The sequence below is a fragment of the Staurois parvus genome, unplaced genomic scaffold (assembly GCF_062004578.1).
Source record: "Staurois parvus isolate SC_StPar_1 unplaced genomic scaffold, SC_StPar_1.0 ptg001037l, whole genome shotgun sequence".
Taxonomy (NCBI): Eukaryota; Metazoa; Chordata; class Amphibia; order Anura; family Ranidae; genus Staurois; species Staurois parvus.
The window spans coordinates 710,130-725,752 of NW_028318833.1; the positions used below are offsets into that span (position 1 = coordinate 710,130).

At 42.8% G+C, this 15,623-nt stretch overlaps 1 protein-coding gene across 1 annotated transcript in view; it reads right to left on the minus strand.

Annotated features, from left to right (window-relative positions):
• The window catches only part of LOC149441005 (guanylate-binding protein 5-like), a 40,587-nt gene extending 25,417 nt beyond the window's left edge, over positions 1-15,170 (minus strand). The window contains exons 1-6 of the mRNA XM_089657869.1: positions 14,644-15,170; positions 9,802-10,000; positions 4,986-5,116; positions 4,799-4,908; positions 2,120-2,313; positions 1,107-1,355 (exon numbers count right to left, since the gene is read on the minus strand). Coding sequence (XP_089513995.1) covers positions 1,107-1,355; positions 2,120-2,313; positions 4,799-4,908; positions 4,986-5,116; positions 9,802-9,994 — 877 coding nt within the window. The 5' untranslated portion in view covers positions 9,995-10,000; positions 14,644-15,170. The remainder of the gene's footprint in view (positions 1-1,106; positions 1,356-2,119; positions 2,314-4,798; positions 4,909-4,985; positions 5,117-9,801; positions 10,001-14,643) is intronic.
• Between the last annotated feature and the right edge of the window lie 453 nt (positions 15,171-15,623).

The following is a 15,623-nucleotide window of genomic DNA, read 5'->3' on the forward strand; positions in this document are numbered from 1 at the left end:
ATTTGGGAACTCGGGCACTGCCCGAGGGGCCGGGGTCAGAAGGGGGCCCCATGAGATGCCCCTGGTACCTTTTTCATAGGCTTTTTTTTGGGTGAGGTTTGAGTGTGAGCAAGGACACAGGGGCCCCATTGACCCCTATTGCCCGGGGACCACATGAGTTGTCAGTCCGCCCCTGGTGCTGACTAATTAGTGTGGCATTGTTTCCCGGGAGTGCTCCCTGCTATGAGCCTGTGAACAGGAGTGCTCTGAGACTGTTACCTTGCATTCCTGCATTTGTGGACTTAGCTGCTGGGAGTCATGGTTGCTTCCACAGTACTTGGAGACTGTTTTATTGCATCCCTACCTGCGGGGGACACTATGTTGGTGTTACTGAAATCTGAACTGTGATGCATACAAGACTCCATATGAAATTGGACTGTGCAGACTCTGTTTACAGGTTTGCTGATTCTATGGTAGGAGCTTTGTCTACAGTGTTTCTGAAAAAAAACCTGCCTGCAACAGCTGGAAGGAGCTGAAGGTGGTCCCTTTTGTTGGCCTCTGTGGGACCACCCAGGCGCCTGCTGCACTGATGAGATGCTTTGTGCCATATTTCTTGTTGCTGTTTCTCCTTACTCTGTGGGATTACAAGTGCCCTTGACAGGTGCATGCCCCAGGAATCAGACCCTGACTTTCATTAGTAAACCACTGGCAATTGGTATAGAGAGAGATCACTGATAGCCGCCCCTGTGTTCTCACCATTGGAGTCCTTCTTCAGCCCTGACATACTGATACCTGAAATCTGCTTCCTTATTGCATAGGTATTGTGCATAATTTGTTATTATACCATTGGTAGTTCTTTATTGCTCTATATGCTGTTCTATATTACTGTGGTGTTTTAGGGTTTATACTATTTACCCAGCTGGGCAGTGTTTGCCCAAAATAAAATAACCCCTTTCAACTTCAAGGTGTGTCAGAGAGTGTGGTAACACCTAGTTCATCAGCATCAGGAACAGAAGAACCCAAAAATCCAGCAACTCCTTCAAGGGTGGCTCTACATTTAAAATGGCCCTGTAAATCCCTCTTGACGTCACACAATTTAGCTGAAATTTGGTTGTTTATCAGCTCACCAGATCCAGTCATAATTCTGCCCTCTCTTAATCTTTTTCCTGATGCTTCCTGAAGAATGAACTGGCAGAAATCCTCAGCCTTCCTGACAAACTCAGGCACTAGCTCTGATTCGGGAACTCGGGAAATGCTTCTCAAAACCTCTTTGTCCGTGGATGGAAATCCAAAGTAAAAACACTTTCGCTTTGGAAAATGAGCCGTGATAGTCCTACGCATCTCATTTTGCCTTTGTCCCCTGGGGGTTTTCACAGCTAAAATTAGAAAAAAAAAGTGCATCTTAAAATAATAAACTTTAATACACTAAACCTGGAAGAATAGGACAAAACACAATTACAAAGTCAGACTCAATCAATAAAGTAACAATGTGTATTGCTATATAATCCATAAACTCTGTCAAAAAAAACACTAACCTCTAGCCAACCAACCCTGGGTTCCCTTAAATTGGGTCTGGGTGACTGGCTGTCACGATGGTCACATGATCAGGATCCGGTTGTGCCAACTTCCTATCATTAATAGAACAATCTAAATACAGAAACGTAAACCATCCATAGATGCATATGTGTGACATGTGTGTGTTAAAACCCACCCTCTTTGCTGCCGTACATATGTGTTAGAGATTAACAATAACATCAGTATTGGGAATGGGAAACATATCATCAGCATTGGGTGGATAATCCCTGTAAATGAGAACTAACTTAATTCCAGTGACTAGACCAGGGGCGGACTGACAACTTATGGGGCCCCCGGGCAATAGGGGATCAAGGGGCCCCTTTGTCCTTGCCCAAACTCAAAAAAGCCTATGAAAAAGGTACCAGGGGCATCTCATGGGGCCCCCTACTGACCCCAATGCCGAGTTTCCAAATGGTCAGTCCGCCCCTGGACTAGACTATCTGTCATGACTATGACAACTGAAAGACCCAAAATGATTATTAGGGATACAAATAATAGGTAACATAAATTGCATTATTGAACAAAGATGCCAAAGAATTGCACCACAGGTTAGATTAGTACATACGGACATCCTTTAGACAGTTTTCCAAATATTCATCAGCGGTGACTGAGCGTCCATCCAAGACTGACTTAAGAGTAAAATCCCGTATGACCCAAACAAAGAAAGGTGCCATGTTGCCTGTATCTTCCTTACTCTGGGCTTTCATCTTCTGAAATGAGGCTTTGTGTACAATCTCGATATATACATTTAATGTAGAGCTATGAACATATATTATAAAGGAAATAAAACCTATAGTGATCTTTATGTCTAAAAGTGTGTGTATAGCCAAAATGTTCTCTTTATTTTTAGAGAGAGTCAGAAAGGGTTAATTCCCCTATCATGGGGGATTTCATCACTAGTCATTACTAGAACAGGTATCCCTGTTGAAAAATGTTCCCGCACTTCTTGTTCTGGTGACAACTCTAAAACTTCTCAGAGGGAAAGAGTAGGCGAATTGCATCTGGGAGTTACAGTGTCTTATTTTTTTTTCTGAGGCTGAAAATATGGACATATTTGCAGCACAGCTTTTAATCCTTTTAATTAGGCCGCTATTTCAGAAAAAGAGAGAGCAAGTTAATTTCATCTTGAAATAAAAAATTAGTCTTTTTTTCTGAGAATGAGAACAGATAAATTGTACAGGTTTGCATTATAGGCTCTGTGACCAAACTCCCTATGGGCATGGTGAAATGCGTCAGCGCGCATGTCCAGAGTGACAGCTGAGGCTGTTTGCATCATAGTGTCTTCACAGGACTGCTCGGGACAGGTATGAGTGGCGTCCATCTTTTCTCCCTGCACACAGGTTCGCATTATAGTCTGCACTCCCTATTTTGCTCGGATACAATTTCAGAAAGAGATGTCAAAAAGATTTCATCTGGAAATTATAGTGTATTTTTTTCTGAGACAGATTTTATGTTTGTACTTTACATTATCCTTTTGAATAGAATGGAATTTCAGAGGAAGAGAGCAGGCAGATTTCATCTGGAAATTAAAAATCATAGTGTCTATTTTTAGAGTCAGAAAACATAATCAGGTTTGCTGCACATTGTTGTCCTTTCTAATGGGATGCAATTTCAGATGGAAATAGCAGGCAGATTTCATATAGAAATTAAAAATTGCAGTGTTTTTTTCTGAGACTGGAGGCAGGAAAACTGGAGAGATTTGTTGGACAGTATTTATCCCTTATTTACTAGGATGTACTTTCTTAACAGAATGCACAGCAAGTTATAATATTTAATGATATGTAACTTGAGAGTGAAAGAACAGGTATATTTAATCTACAAATACCTTTTACAGTGTAATTTATAAACAGTGTATTATCCGTTCTAATAAGATACAATTTCAGAGGGAGAGAGCAGGCAAACTGCATCTAGAAATTGAAAAAAAAAAATTTTTATTTTGAGACCACACAAAAAAACTGTACAGATATTCTGTATAATTTGATGCCCTTTTGATATAGAGCAATTTTATAGAGAGACCAGGTTATTTATAATCAAGGAATCACTGTTAGACCACTGTTAGACCATTTAGGCAATGCACTGAAATAGTCCCCAGAATGAGACAAACTGCATGATTTAGCCAACAATAAACCAAAGATATTTTCTCATTTGTGAGAAATATGCAGAGACAGTGATGGGCCGAACACCCCCCTGTTTGGTTCGCGGTCAAACATTTGAACCTACAGAATGTTCAACCACGAACTTCGAACACAAACAATTTACTGAGTGGCATCTTACTGCATCTGAGTATGTGGTAAGATAGCACTCAGTTACTAAAATACCGCATGAGTTATATTATGAAGTCTTGCAGTATTTTAGTAGTGAGACATTCATTCATGTTTCATCTGTCAGTGGGGTTCTCCTCTGATAGCTGAATATGAAAAGAATTGTGAGCATTGCCTGACAATTAAAACATTTAAAAAAAAAAAAACAACGTGGGGTCCCACTCCCATCCATACCACGCCCCTCGGGTCTGATATGGATTTAGACGGGAACCCCCAGGCCAGAATTAAAAAAGAATGGCGTGGGGGTTCCCCCAAAATCCATACCAGACCCTTATCCAAGCATGCAGCCCAGCAGGTCAGTAAAGGGGGGGGGGAGTGAGCACCCCCCCCTCCTGATCCATACCAGGTAACATTCCCTCAAAATCGGGGGGTTCATTGAGGCAGGGGGCCTCCAAAGCACCTTGTCCCCATGTTGATGGGGACAAGGGCCTCTTTCCCATAACTGTGACCAATGGTTGTGGGGGTCTGAAGCCGGGGGGCTTATTGGAATCTGGAAGATTCCAGCCCCCCTCATGTGAATAAGCATGCGGTATATGGTACCCATTCACACAAAAAAAAGTGTAGTGTAAAAAAGACAGGAGACAGTCTTTGACAAGTCATTTATTAAAAATAAAAGTATAAAAAAATGTCGGCTAGCTCCAAGCCGTCTGAGAGCTGTGCCCTGATGACAGTACTTAAATACCGTCATGACATCACAAGGGGGCGGGGTTCACCTGTGGTCAGGTGCTTTGCTTTGACCAATCACAATGCACTGTCAGGGCACAGTGCATTGTGGGGCGCAGTGGGCGAACAGCCATCCAAACACCCGTACTGTTCGTAGGAAAGGAGAGGATAGGAGAGGATAGGAGAGGAAAGGAGAGAAGAGGAAAGGAAAGGAAAAGGAAAAGGAAAAGGGAAAAGACAGCTTCTGACAAAAAGGATACTTTAATTTCTCCAGGGCATCCTGATTGATGACCCCACTACTGTTGTAGATGACAGCACTACTCATGAGCATAGCCAATGACAGGATCATACAATCATTGTCCTTGTCTCCCTAAAAGATAGATATTCAGGGGTCAATATTGAGCAGTTTACGTAATGATCTGTTTTAAATGATCTTCTGAGGTTTACCTTCTCTGGGTCTCCCAGTCCTTCTGTGTCCAGAAGTACTAAGGTATGATCACTTTTTATTGGGTGTGGCATGCACCACATCCAAATGCCTTTGGTATGTGCCTTAATTGTGGGATCCACGGAGAAAGCACCTGGAATAAGTACACACAATGCTCACAATGTTTTACTCATGTGCCTGCAGTGAAAGTAGAACAGTATAATACACTCTACTTGATATAAACTTGATATCCTTCCTAGTAGCACAACCTTTCATGGAACTCCACCACTAACATTTAACTGAAGATTCATCTTATTAAAATCCAACAGTAAGAATGAAAGCCATTAGTGAAAATTGGCACTGGGCCCACAATTTTGTATGGAGATTATTCCTAACAATTAAGCGCATTGTTTATAATCTAATAGCTCAACATAATCATCAAACATTTGACTTTTCCTAGTGGAGACACCCCAAAGGTGGCCATACTAGACCTGGCATATGCAATATTTAAAGGGGTTCAGTCAATGTGTGATTGTTACTATTCACAGATATTACCTGACATGCTGAAATACCTTAAAAACACAATTTTTTTTAAATTATTTCTTAAAAAAAAGACCTTCACTGAGCAGATCTGTTTTTCCAGCTGAGAGAAAAAAAATCATGGTTGGATTCCAATGCTAAGAGATAAAAGTGATGATGTGTAACTAGCTCAACAATCATTATTTTAGTGAGAGGTCGGCAGCCCTTACGTCATTTTAGAGCTAAACTTCAAGGTGACTACGCAGATAAAATAGTTACATAATCTCTTTTTTCCCAACAAATATTTGTTTTTCTGTCCCTCCAGTTCTGAGATTGACACAATTCTACCAGACTGTACAGCCAAGTTGGCCAGGTTGGTGATCTGACTCTTCTAACGCTGTTATGCAATACAAGGTAACCGCTCTGTTCCCAGGCTGTGGTTAGACAAGGAAGAAGCTATAGCAAAAGACGTGTTCGTGTTTCTCCTTAAGTCAAGCTCTCGCATGTGCATTCCAGCACATCTCATTGGCCCTGCCCCCGCCTCTCCTAGTAGTCTTCTACCATGCAGAGGATTACAGGAAGTCACATTCAGGTCCATACATCAATGGTATTCCGATGCAAGGAATTTGCTTGTTACCATATTTTCAGTTTTTTTGTGTGGTGGTCATTTATACCTTATTCACCCATCTGTGGTGAGGCTCTCTGTCAGGGATCCCCTCGATCCCCGCCACGATGGTCCCGGCGCAGGCGCAGTATGCCGCCCTGTGCAGGGACGCGAGCTCTAGGTCCGGGCCGGCCGCGGTGCGCGAGTCCGCGCATGCGCAGTAGAAGCCGCGGCCGTCCGCTGGGCACCAATGGCAGCGCAGGGCGCGATATTTAAACGGCCCTGAGCTGTCATTCGGTGCCTTCTGGTCTTATCCTTGCCCTGCATCCTGTATCCTGAACCTGAACCTGTACCTGTAAGTTGCTGACCCGGATTGTACCTGACCACTGCTGAATTCTCCTGCCCAGACCCTTGCTTTGCCTGACCTCTCTTCCGTATGTCCCCTATTGGACTATTGGATCTGACCTACTGTTGCTGACCTGGCGTGTGACCCGACTATTCTCTGCCCGCTGCCTTGTACCGTACTGTCCTCCCCGTTACCGACCCGGCTTGCCTGACTCTGCACTTGCTCAGCCATCCATCCATCCCTCTCAACGGGGTCTCGAGACCTCCTCATATCTCCCGTGGGAGCCCCTGGCGAACACCCCTACCACTGACGGGTATCCTCAGTAGGCACGACCTGGTCCCGGGGTACTCCAAGTCCATCCCCACCATCAGGGGCCCTGGTGAACAAGTACTCTGGGACTTAGACTCCGTGCGCTGGGGACGCCTGATTAGTGGAGTGCTAGTGGTGTCGCCGGGCGATCCTTTACACCCTCTATTGAGCTCTTGACTAAAGGTTCTCCATCCATTAGATAATCAGTTTCTCATGGACTGTTTGGCATTTTTGTCCTACCTCTCTTTTACCTTCTGAAAACTCTTCAGTCGTCCCACAGTAACATGGCTTTATTCAAATACCATGGCAAATATTTTCTATGTATGTATTCAGGCACACAGAACAAGTGCAGATATATGATCACTTGGTTTTGGGTAGAATGCCTGACTTTTGCCTCAACCTGTGTCTCTTCTCCCTTTTCTTATTCCTGTACAGTAGCTTATATTACGGATCTCCTGGTACAGTCCTAAGACGCCCCATACATGAGTCAGTTTTTTTGTTCAACCAGTGGGTTGAAAAGAAAAAAAAATGAATTGATTCTCCCATCCACACATTCAGTGTGGATATGGGAATCCTTCTGTTAAGCCATTGTATTTTGACAGCAGGGAAACGTCTCTGCCATCTGAATACACTGATCAGCACTGCTGGCTATAGTCTGTAGCACTGATCAAGTGGCAAAAGTCCAACAGAAGATGATTGGTAGATTGACTACCATGCAACCTCAGTGCCCATATACGGATTGATATTTAGCAAGTTCCTGCTGAAGGGTTCCGATCAATGAATGGCCAGCTTTAGTCTTGACTAGAGATGGGAAGGCATGGACAAAAATGTTTTCTGTTTTTTTCCAAGACTTTTATTTTTTTACAGAAAAATTGGGAAAAAAAGTGTGGAATATGTTCTTTTACAATGATAAGTAAAATATCTATGACATTGTATTCAAACTATTTAACATGAAGACCTTAATGAAAGATTTCTCAGACTTTATGTAAAGTTTTAAATTGGTGCAAGTTCACTCAGCTGAAGACAAAATCCTGGAATACAATTCAAGTAACACTGTACTTTTCAATGCAGTTCTCAAACAAGAGAACCGTGCATTTATGCTGCTAGGAGGCACAGCAATTTGCGAATATTAAGGGAGATTTACTAAAACTGGAGCACTCAGAATCTGGTGCAGCTGTGCATGGTAGTTAATCAGCTTCAAACTCCAGCTTGTTCAGTTAAAGGATAGGTTCACCTTTGAGAACATGTTACATGTTCCACTTATTTTTATGGTGGAACATGTAACATGTTCTCAATGCTGCAGCCACCACCTGCAACCCCCCCTTCCCTGTGACAGAAGTGCAGGGAGAGGTTCCCCATACTAGCTGTCAGTATTTAAGAACAGCGAGGTTGAGCGGGGCTCTGCATACAGGGCAGTGTCTTTTATGCACAATGTTCCGTAAATGAATGAAATACAAGTCCTGACAGTCTGGATGTTGGCTTGTAATTATCAATGAACTACTACGGTGCTGTGGAGCGCCATGGTATTTCATTGATTCTTTCTGTCAGTATATCTGCTTGCAAGTACATCTGGTACAGACAAGTAGATATACTGACAGGTCTGCAGGAGACCTACATAGCACCAGCGATCTGCTCATTTGCTCCTGCAGCCAAAAATAGTAAATGCACATTTTTTTACCTGCAAAAAAAATGTGCATTTATTATTTTTGTGCAAAAGGTGAACTTATCCTTTAAGCTTTGACAATAAAAGCTGGGTGCTAATAGGTTTCTATGCACAGTTGCACTAGATTTTGCACACCCCAGTTGTAGTAAATCTCCCCCATTGTGAGAAGAAATATTCTTTTCCAAATGCTACAAGTATGATATAACATTTCTTTGCATGCCAGGGGTGCCCTAAAGACATTAAAAAACACTTTATGGAATGAAATGATGAGGACCAGAATGAAAGTGTGAGTAGCTTTTCCCTCCAGAGTTCTCATTCCAGAAACATTCTTTCTGCTAATTCTGGATGATCACAAAATGTTTCTTCACCAGCAGCATCTTCAAGTAAGGAAGTGTTACAAACCATGGCCTTCCAAAAATACACAATCCCTTCATTTCTAGATAAGATTACACCATTAAAATCAGGAGAACATTCATCAAGCCATTGCAAGAGACATATATATTTCTGGTTCAGCATTGTCAAAAATTGAAAGTGCATATTGGCAGGAAGTTTTTACATTGTTGTGAGTGAAAGGAGGGTGGTGACCTGTTCTCATGTATAGATGAAATGTTCTGAGCATATACAGTCCTTGTTATTCCATTGGTAATAAAACATGCAATTTTAAAAAGCAAGTTTATTTTATTTACTGAATAAGCTGTACTTTTAATTCAACCAAAATACTTTTATATACACTGCATTTCACCTTCCTAGTGTAACAAAATGACTTTCAATTTGTAAAACTACTACACACTGAATGTTTCTTCAGTTTTTTAGAAAATGTCCAATTTTTCCGGGAAAAAAATAACAAAAAACTTTTCTTATGGCTTCAATATTTCTGGGAATTGTACATCTCTAGTCTTGACCCAAGTAAGCCTCTTGGCACTGCTTCTGACAAAGCTGGCTTGACCCTTGGTCACAGGTCTCTTAGGAACTAAGCCAGTGTGGGCATTCTTTCTTAAGTTCTTATTGGGGTAAGGTCTCTCTTTTATGGTTCCATAATGAGAGCAAATAATGACAAGTACCAGGGCACTAGAATATGGTGGCACCTAAAAACTCTGCAAGCACATAAAGTTTCATGTTGACAGTGGCTACTTAGGACCGCTGTAGAAGCAGTCATCAGATCCGAACAAGTAGTCAGCTCTTACAGAACACATGAACATGTGAACGTATGGTTAGAACATTTATGCCCTCTTCTCTGTCATTTGGGTACCTAATTTTAAAGCCTAGCTCCGGGTTTTAGTTTAAATAGTTTGTTTGAACCAGATCATGTTAAATGTTGGTAAAACCTGTAGTTAGGTTTTAAACCTAAAACACATCCCACAGAAACAGAACATTTCTAAAGTAGTCTTGTTATCTCACCTCCTTGCCGCCCTGATAATTTGTTAAGTAGATATGATTTTCCAGTCCTGTAGGGCCCCACAATGGAAACCACAACCAGTGGTTGTGTGATCTGTGCAAGGATTGTTTGGGCGTTCTCATTTACACTCAACCGATTATCGGCACTATTCTCAATCACACAGATGGGGTTGTCCATCCTTGGTAGGAGAGCCATGGTTAACTAGAGAAGCAAAAAAGAAAAACCTTATGCTGACAATTGAAAACTGGCCAATAACATTGTTCTAAAAAATAGGGTTGTCCTGATCATTCAATTTTGTCAATCATTTTTAGTTATTTGCTGTATCTTTTATTGCGATGTGATTTTAGAAAAAATGTTTAAATGAATACGAAAGCATTAAAAAGAGGGAAAAAAAAAAGAAAAACCCAGAGTGGGATTGGAGCAATTTTGTACATTTTAGCTACCCACCTATAGGTTTAGTAATAGCTTTACTTAGCAATAATCTATGATAATAAAGTACTAAATATAAAAGTGTGCAAGTAAAACTTCAGCGCAACAAAAACACCAACCTCCTGTGTATACTAGTGCTGCTGACACTTACATGCATTTCCACACACAAATAGGTATATCCAGGGCTCGCCCGCTCGCTAAATGCGAGAGGAAATTCTATAGCGGCGAGCACAGATGATGGAGCTGCTGCGCTCCAAGCCTCATTGTGAAGCCGAGTTCCGGTTTCCAACTTCCGGTTTCCGGCTTCTTCAGCACCGCTGCTGAGGGGACAGGTGCAGGAGAGGTCTGCTCTCCTCCGCTGAGAGAAGACACCCTCTCCACCGCCACGGGGGACTCAAGAAGTAAGTACTGTATACATGTCATATCACTATAATGGGGTACAGGGGAGGGGGGTATAGATTACTGTATACATGTCATATCAATATAATGGGGTACAGGGGAGGGGGATATACATTACTGTATACACGTCATATCACTATAATGGGGTACAGGGGAGGGGGGTATACATTACTGTATACATGTCCTATCACTATAATGGGGTACAGGGGAGGGGGGTATACATTACTGTATACATGTCATATCACTATAATGGGGTACAGGGGAGGGGGATATACATTACTGTATACATGTCCTATCACTATAATGGGGTACAGGGGAGGGGGATATACATTACTGTATACATGTCATATCACTATAATGGGGTACAGGGGAGGGGGATATACATTACTGTATACATGTCCTATCACTATAATGGGGTACAGGGGAGGGGGTATACTTTACTGTATACACTTCATATCACTATAATGGGGTACAGGGGAGGGGGAATATACATTACTGTATACATGTCATATCACTATAATGGAGTACGGGGGAAGGGGGATATACATTACTGTATACACGTCATATCACTATAATGGGGTACAGGGGAGGGGGATATACATTACTGTATACATGTCCTATCACTATAATGGAGTACGGGGGAGGGGGGATATACATTACTGTATACATGTCATATCACTATAATGGAGTACGGGGGAGGGGGGGTATACATTACTGTATACACGTCATATCACTATAATGGGGTACAGGGGAGGGGGATATACATTACTGTATACACGTCATATCACTATAATGGAGTACAGGGGAGGGGGGATATACATTACTGTATACATGTCATATCCCTATAATGGGGTACAGGGGAGGGGGGTATACAATACTGTATACATGTCATATCACTACAATGGAGTAGAGGGTAGCTGGAATATACATTACTTTATACAGATTTATATTTTGGATTCTTTATTCTAAAGAAAAATGTAATTTCATTAGCTTTAAGGAGGTGTGGTTGGGGGCAGGGCTGGGCGTGAGGTTGGGGGCAGGGCTGGGTGTGGGGTTGGGGCAGGGCTGGGTGTGGGGTTGGAGGCTGACCTGGGCAAGGTTGGGTGGGGCAACTGGTGGAGAGTAAGGTTTGTGCCTGGCTAGTAGGTCTAGACTCGAAATTTTAAGCCCTGGGTATATCATATATTAGTGCCGCGCATATAACCCTCTATCCCTATATACAATCTCCTACGTACATCAAAACATCCAAAACGTGACAAATAAACGCTCGTCCATACAATGATTAGTCCTTCATATGTGATTTTATTTGTGAATATATGATTTTTTTCCAAACAGGTGCTCTTTATTCCTTATATCCACGTATATTCTTAGAGGTGCTCCTCCACCAGAGACATACGTATATACTCTCACCTCGTTATATGACCCAAATTGCATCGGTCAAATACCGCCTTTCCCTTTAACCCGTGTAGGTGAACTATTGTTGACTCCACTCTCCTCCTCACTCTGCTGCAGATGGTCTCGTCTCCTCCTTATCCCACATATCCTCAACATATGTAAACAGAAACGCTTGCCATAGTGTAGTACTTAAATATTGTGTGATTTATTTTAAAAAAAAACAAAATGCAATCACATTTAAAAGTGCCCTGCTGGGACATCACAGTAAAAAAACCTTGTTATAATGTAATTCCAATGTGTTCAGGAATTTCCAAGATGGCGGCTCGTAAACTTCCGGTTTATCGGCTTGACATCTTTGGCCCAATTCATGTTTTCCAGACAAAGTTTTTATTTTTTTTTTTATATCCTCTTTTGAAAGTAGTTTTATTTTCTTAATAAATTAAAGGCAAAAAAGTGCAACTGAACAATTTTTTTTTTTTTTTTAGAATAAATCAAACCCTTTTTATAGTTTGACCAGGGATAGTTTTGAAACATTTAATGTTATTGTAGAGCCAAGCGTTTGGCTGGTAGTTGAGGTGTGACCTCATTGATCTCAATGGGCGGGTTTGACAGGTAGCGCTACCTGTCAAGCTCTGCAGCCCAAGTCATGTCATGGTCTTGATGAACTGCATCATGGCTGTAGCATGTGTACAGTCCTATCAGCCTGTAATGTTACAATCCCCATGGGTGGGCAGAAAGGGCACAAAACTGCAACTCAGCTGCCATTTTTTACCAGCTGCCAACCCTGCAGACTAAAGAAGTACACATCCCATGGGTCCTGTATCATTTGCTGTGCTATGCAAGGATTTTTTTGTCATACCCATCATGTTTTGCAAACTTTTTTTTGTAAATTTTTGTAAAATAAAGATGCCGCACAACTAATTACCAAATTAAACCACAGTAGTACACTTTCAAAAGTACGTATGGAAAATACAACTGATCAAAAATACATTATAATTTATACATTTTTTTATACTGTCCAGTTAAAGGAGAAATACAGCCAAAGTTCTAACGGCTGTACTTCTCCTATGGATCACAAGAGTGTAGTTCATTCTGCACTCCTGTGACCTGTTTTCAGATGACAGTGGGCTAAAGCCGCTGTTGGCTGACATCACAGAGCCGGTCCAGGCTGGGGAAAGATTCTGACTTTAAAGTCAGGGACACGGGCACTAGGTCCGGGCCGGCCGCGGCGTTCGAGTTCGCACATGCGCAGTAGAAGCCGCGGCCGCCCGCTGGGCACCAATGGCAGCGCAGGGCGGGATATTTAAGTCGCCCTGAGCTGTCATTCAGTGCCTTCTGGTCTTTCCTGCATCCTGTGATTCTGCGAACCTGTACCCTGTAAGTTATTGACCCGGATTGTACCTGACCTTGCTCTTTTCTCCTATTCTGACCCTTGCTTGCCTGACCTCTCTCCTGGATGCCCCCTATTGGATTTGACCTGCTGTTGCTGACCTGGTGTGTGACCCGACCATTCTATGCCCGCTGCCTTGTACCTTGCCGTCCTCTCTGTTACCGACCCGGCCCGTCTGACCTTGCTCATGCCTCACAGTGGGGTCTTCTGACCTCCTCATATCAGACTCTTTCCCGTGGGAGCCCTTGGCGCATACCACTACCACTGACGGACGCGCCCAGTAGCCACGACCTGGTCTTGGGGGGCTCCAAGTCCATCCCCACCATCAGGGGCCCTGGTGAACAAGCACCCTGGGACTTAGATTCCGTGCGCTGGGAACGCCTATTCAGTGGAGTGCTAGTGGTACCGCCAGGCGGTCCCTTACACACCCGTTCACAGCCCAGCACTCCAGGGAGCATGGGAAGGGGGTTCAGAGCAGACAGTTGCCACTCTCTGCTAAGAACAGTGGAGAGAAGTGAGCGATCAGCTCATGTGTCATGCGTTCGGTCATTTCTCACCCTTAGAGCCGACAGGGGACAGACCTAGGTATGTATACTTTTGAAATAAAAACAAATCCCATTCTTCTATTGTAATGTATGTCTAAAGCCATTGTTGTGGTTTTTGGGAGAGGGAAAGGGTTAGAATATCTGTCAATTAATTGTTGCCATCTATGTATGTTCCATTAGAAAGAAATCCCTTCCTTTCCTATCCTATAGACACAAAGCGGTTTATTTACTAAAGCTGGAGAGTCCAAAATCAGACTCCCTTCTGCATAGAAACCAATCAGCTTCCAGGTTTCATTGCCAAAGCTTCATTGAACAAGCTGAGGTTAGAGGCTGATTGGTTTCTATGCAGAAGGGAATCTGATTTTGGACTCTCCAGCTTTAGTAAATAAACCCCAAAGTGACAACTGGCTAAGAAGAGTGGGAATCTCTTCTTAGCCAGTTGTCAATGGAACGGGTGCCCCCATAGGAAGATTTCTCATCTATCTGTTGTGACAATTCAGACTTTGTGTTTCAGTTACAGGGGACAAATCCTCCCACATCTTATACAAAATAGGAGAGTTCTGTCTGTAGACACATTTTAAAGCAGCACTGTGGCTATTTTTGACATAACAGAGCAAATTCACATGGGGCATTGATGGTTTAGCAAAGATATCGACATACACACATGACTAATCACTAGAGGTTACCTGTTTCACATGCAGTAGTTCTGGAAGAGTTAATCCTGTGTGTTACAGCTTCTGGAGCTTCTTTGAGCCTCACCGTCTACCAGGATCTCTTCTGTGCTTTATTAAATCACAGAGTCTTGTATGTCGAATTTGTTTTTCATTGTCAGTTAATTGTTTATGACAATATTCAGAGGGATCTGCTTCCCTTTCAGACAGTCTGTGGCTTTGCAAAATATGTCTGCTTGGAATCCCACGCCATTAAAAGTGTCTGGTTGGTGTCTCACACCCTGCAGGGTCCCTCGGTGTCCCGCTCAGTCCTCAGCCTCTCCTGTGCTTCAATAATTTTTGAGGCTGGAGATTTATTTTCACAACAGTCCAAAGGGGATAGATAACAAGACGTGCTTCTATCACAATACATTCCTGTCTATTACATTTCTTTACTTCAATTAGTATTTCCTGGAAATTAAAAGTGAAAGTAGGGTGCACAATGATCATCTCTGTGGTAGACTCACCCAGTATGTCAGCAGAGTAGTAAACATAATATTCTGGATAAAGTGGGGAAGGGTTCAAACTTATCAGGCATGATATCAGTCTGTGTACCTATTGGAAAACTTTTAGGTCACTTCTAGTGAAGAAAAGATGAACTTTTAGGTCACTACCAAGATAACATGACAGTAAGTGAAGGGTTGACATGACAGTAAGTGAAGGGTTGCCACGTACTTGGCAGTGAGCCTGACGTGCAGAGGAAGGTCTCCCATACAGCTCCGGCCCAGGGGTTACTGATAGTGGAACAGTGACCACGAGAGCACAGCAAGGTATGACGGCTGTGATCAGTACAGTGGTCTGCATGGGTAATAGCCAATGTCTTGCTGGAAGGATGCCTGGAACAGAACAGCAGGCAGCAGGCAGATGTCACGGCAGGGCAGGCTGGTAGCAGACAAGGTGGGAGCAGGCAGATGTCATGGCAGGGCAAGCTGGTAGCAGACAGGCTGGGAGCAGGC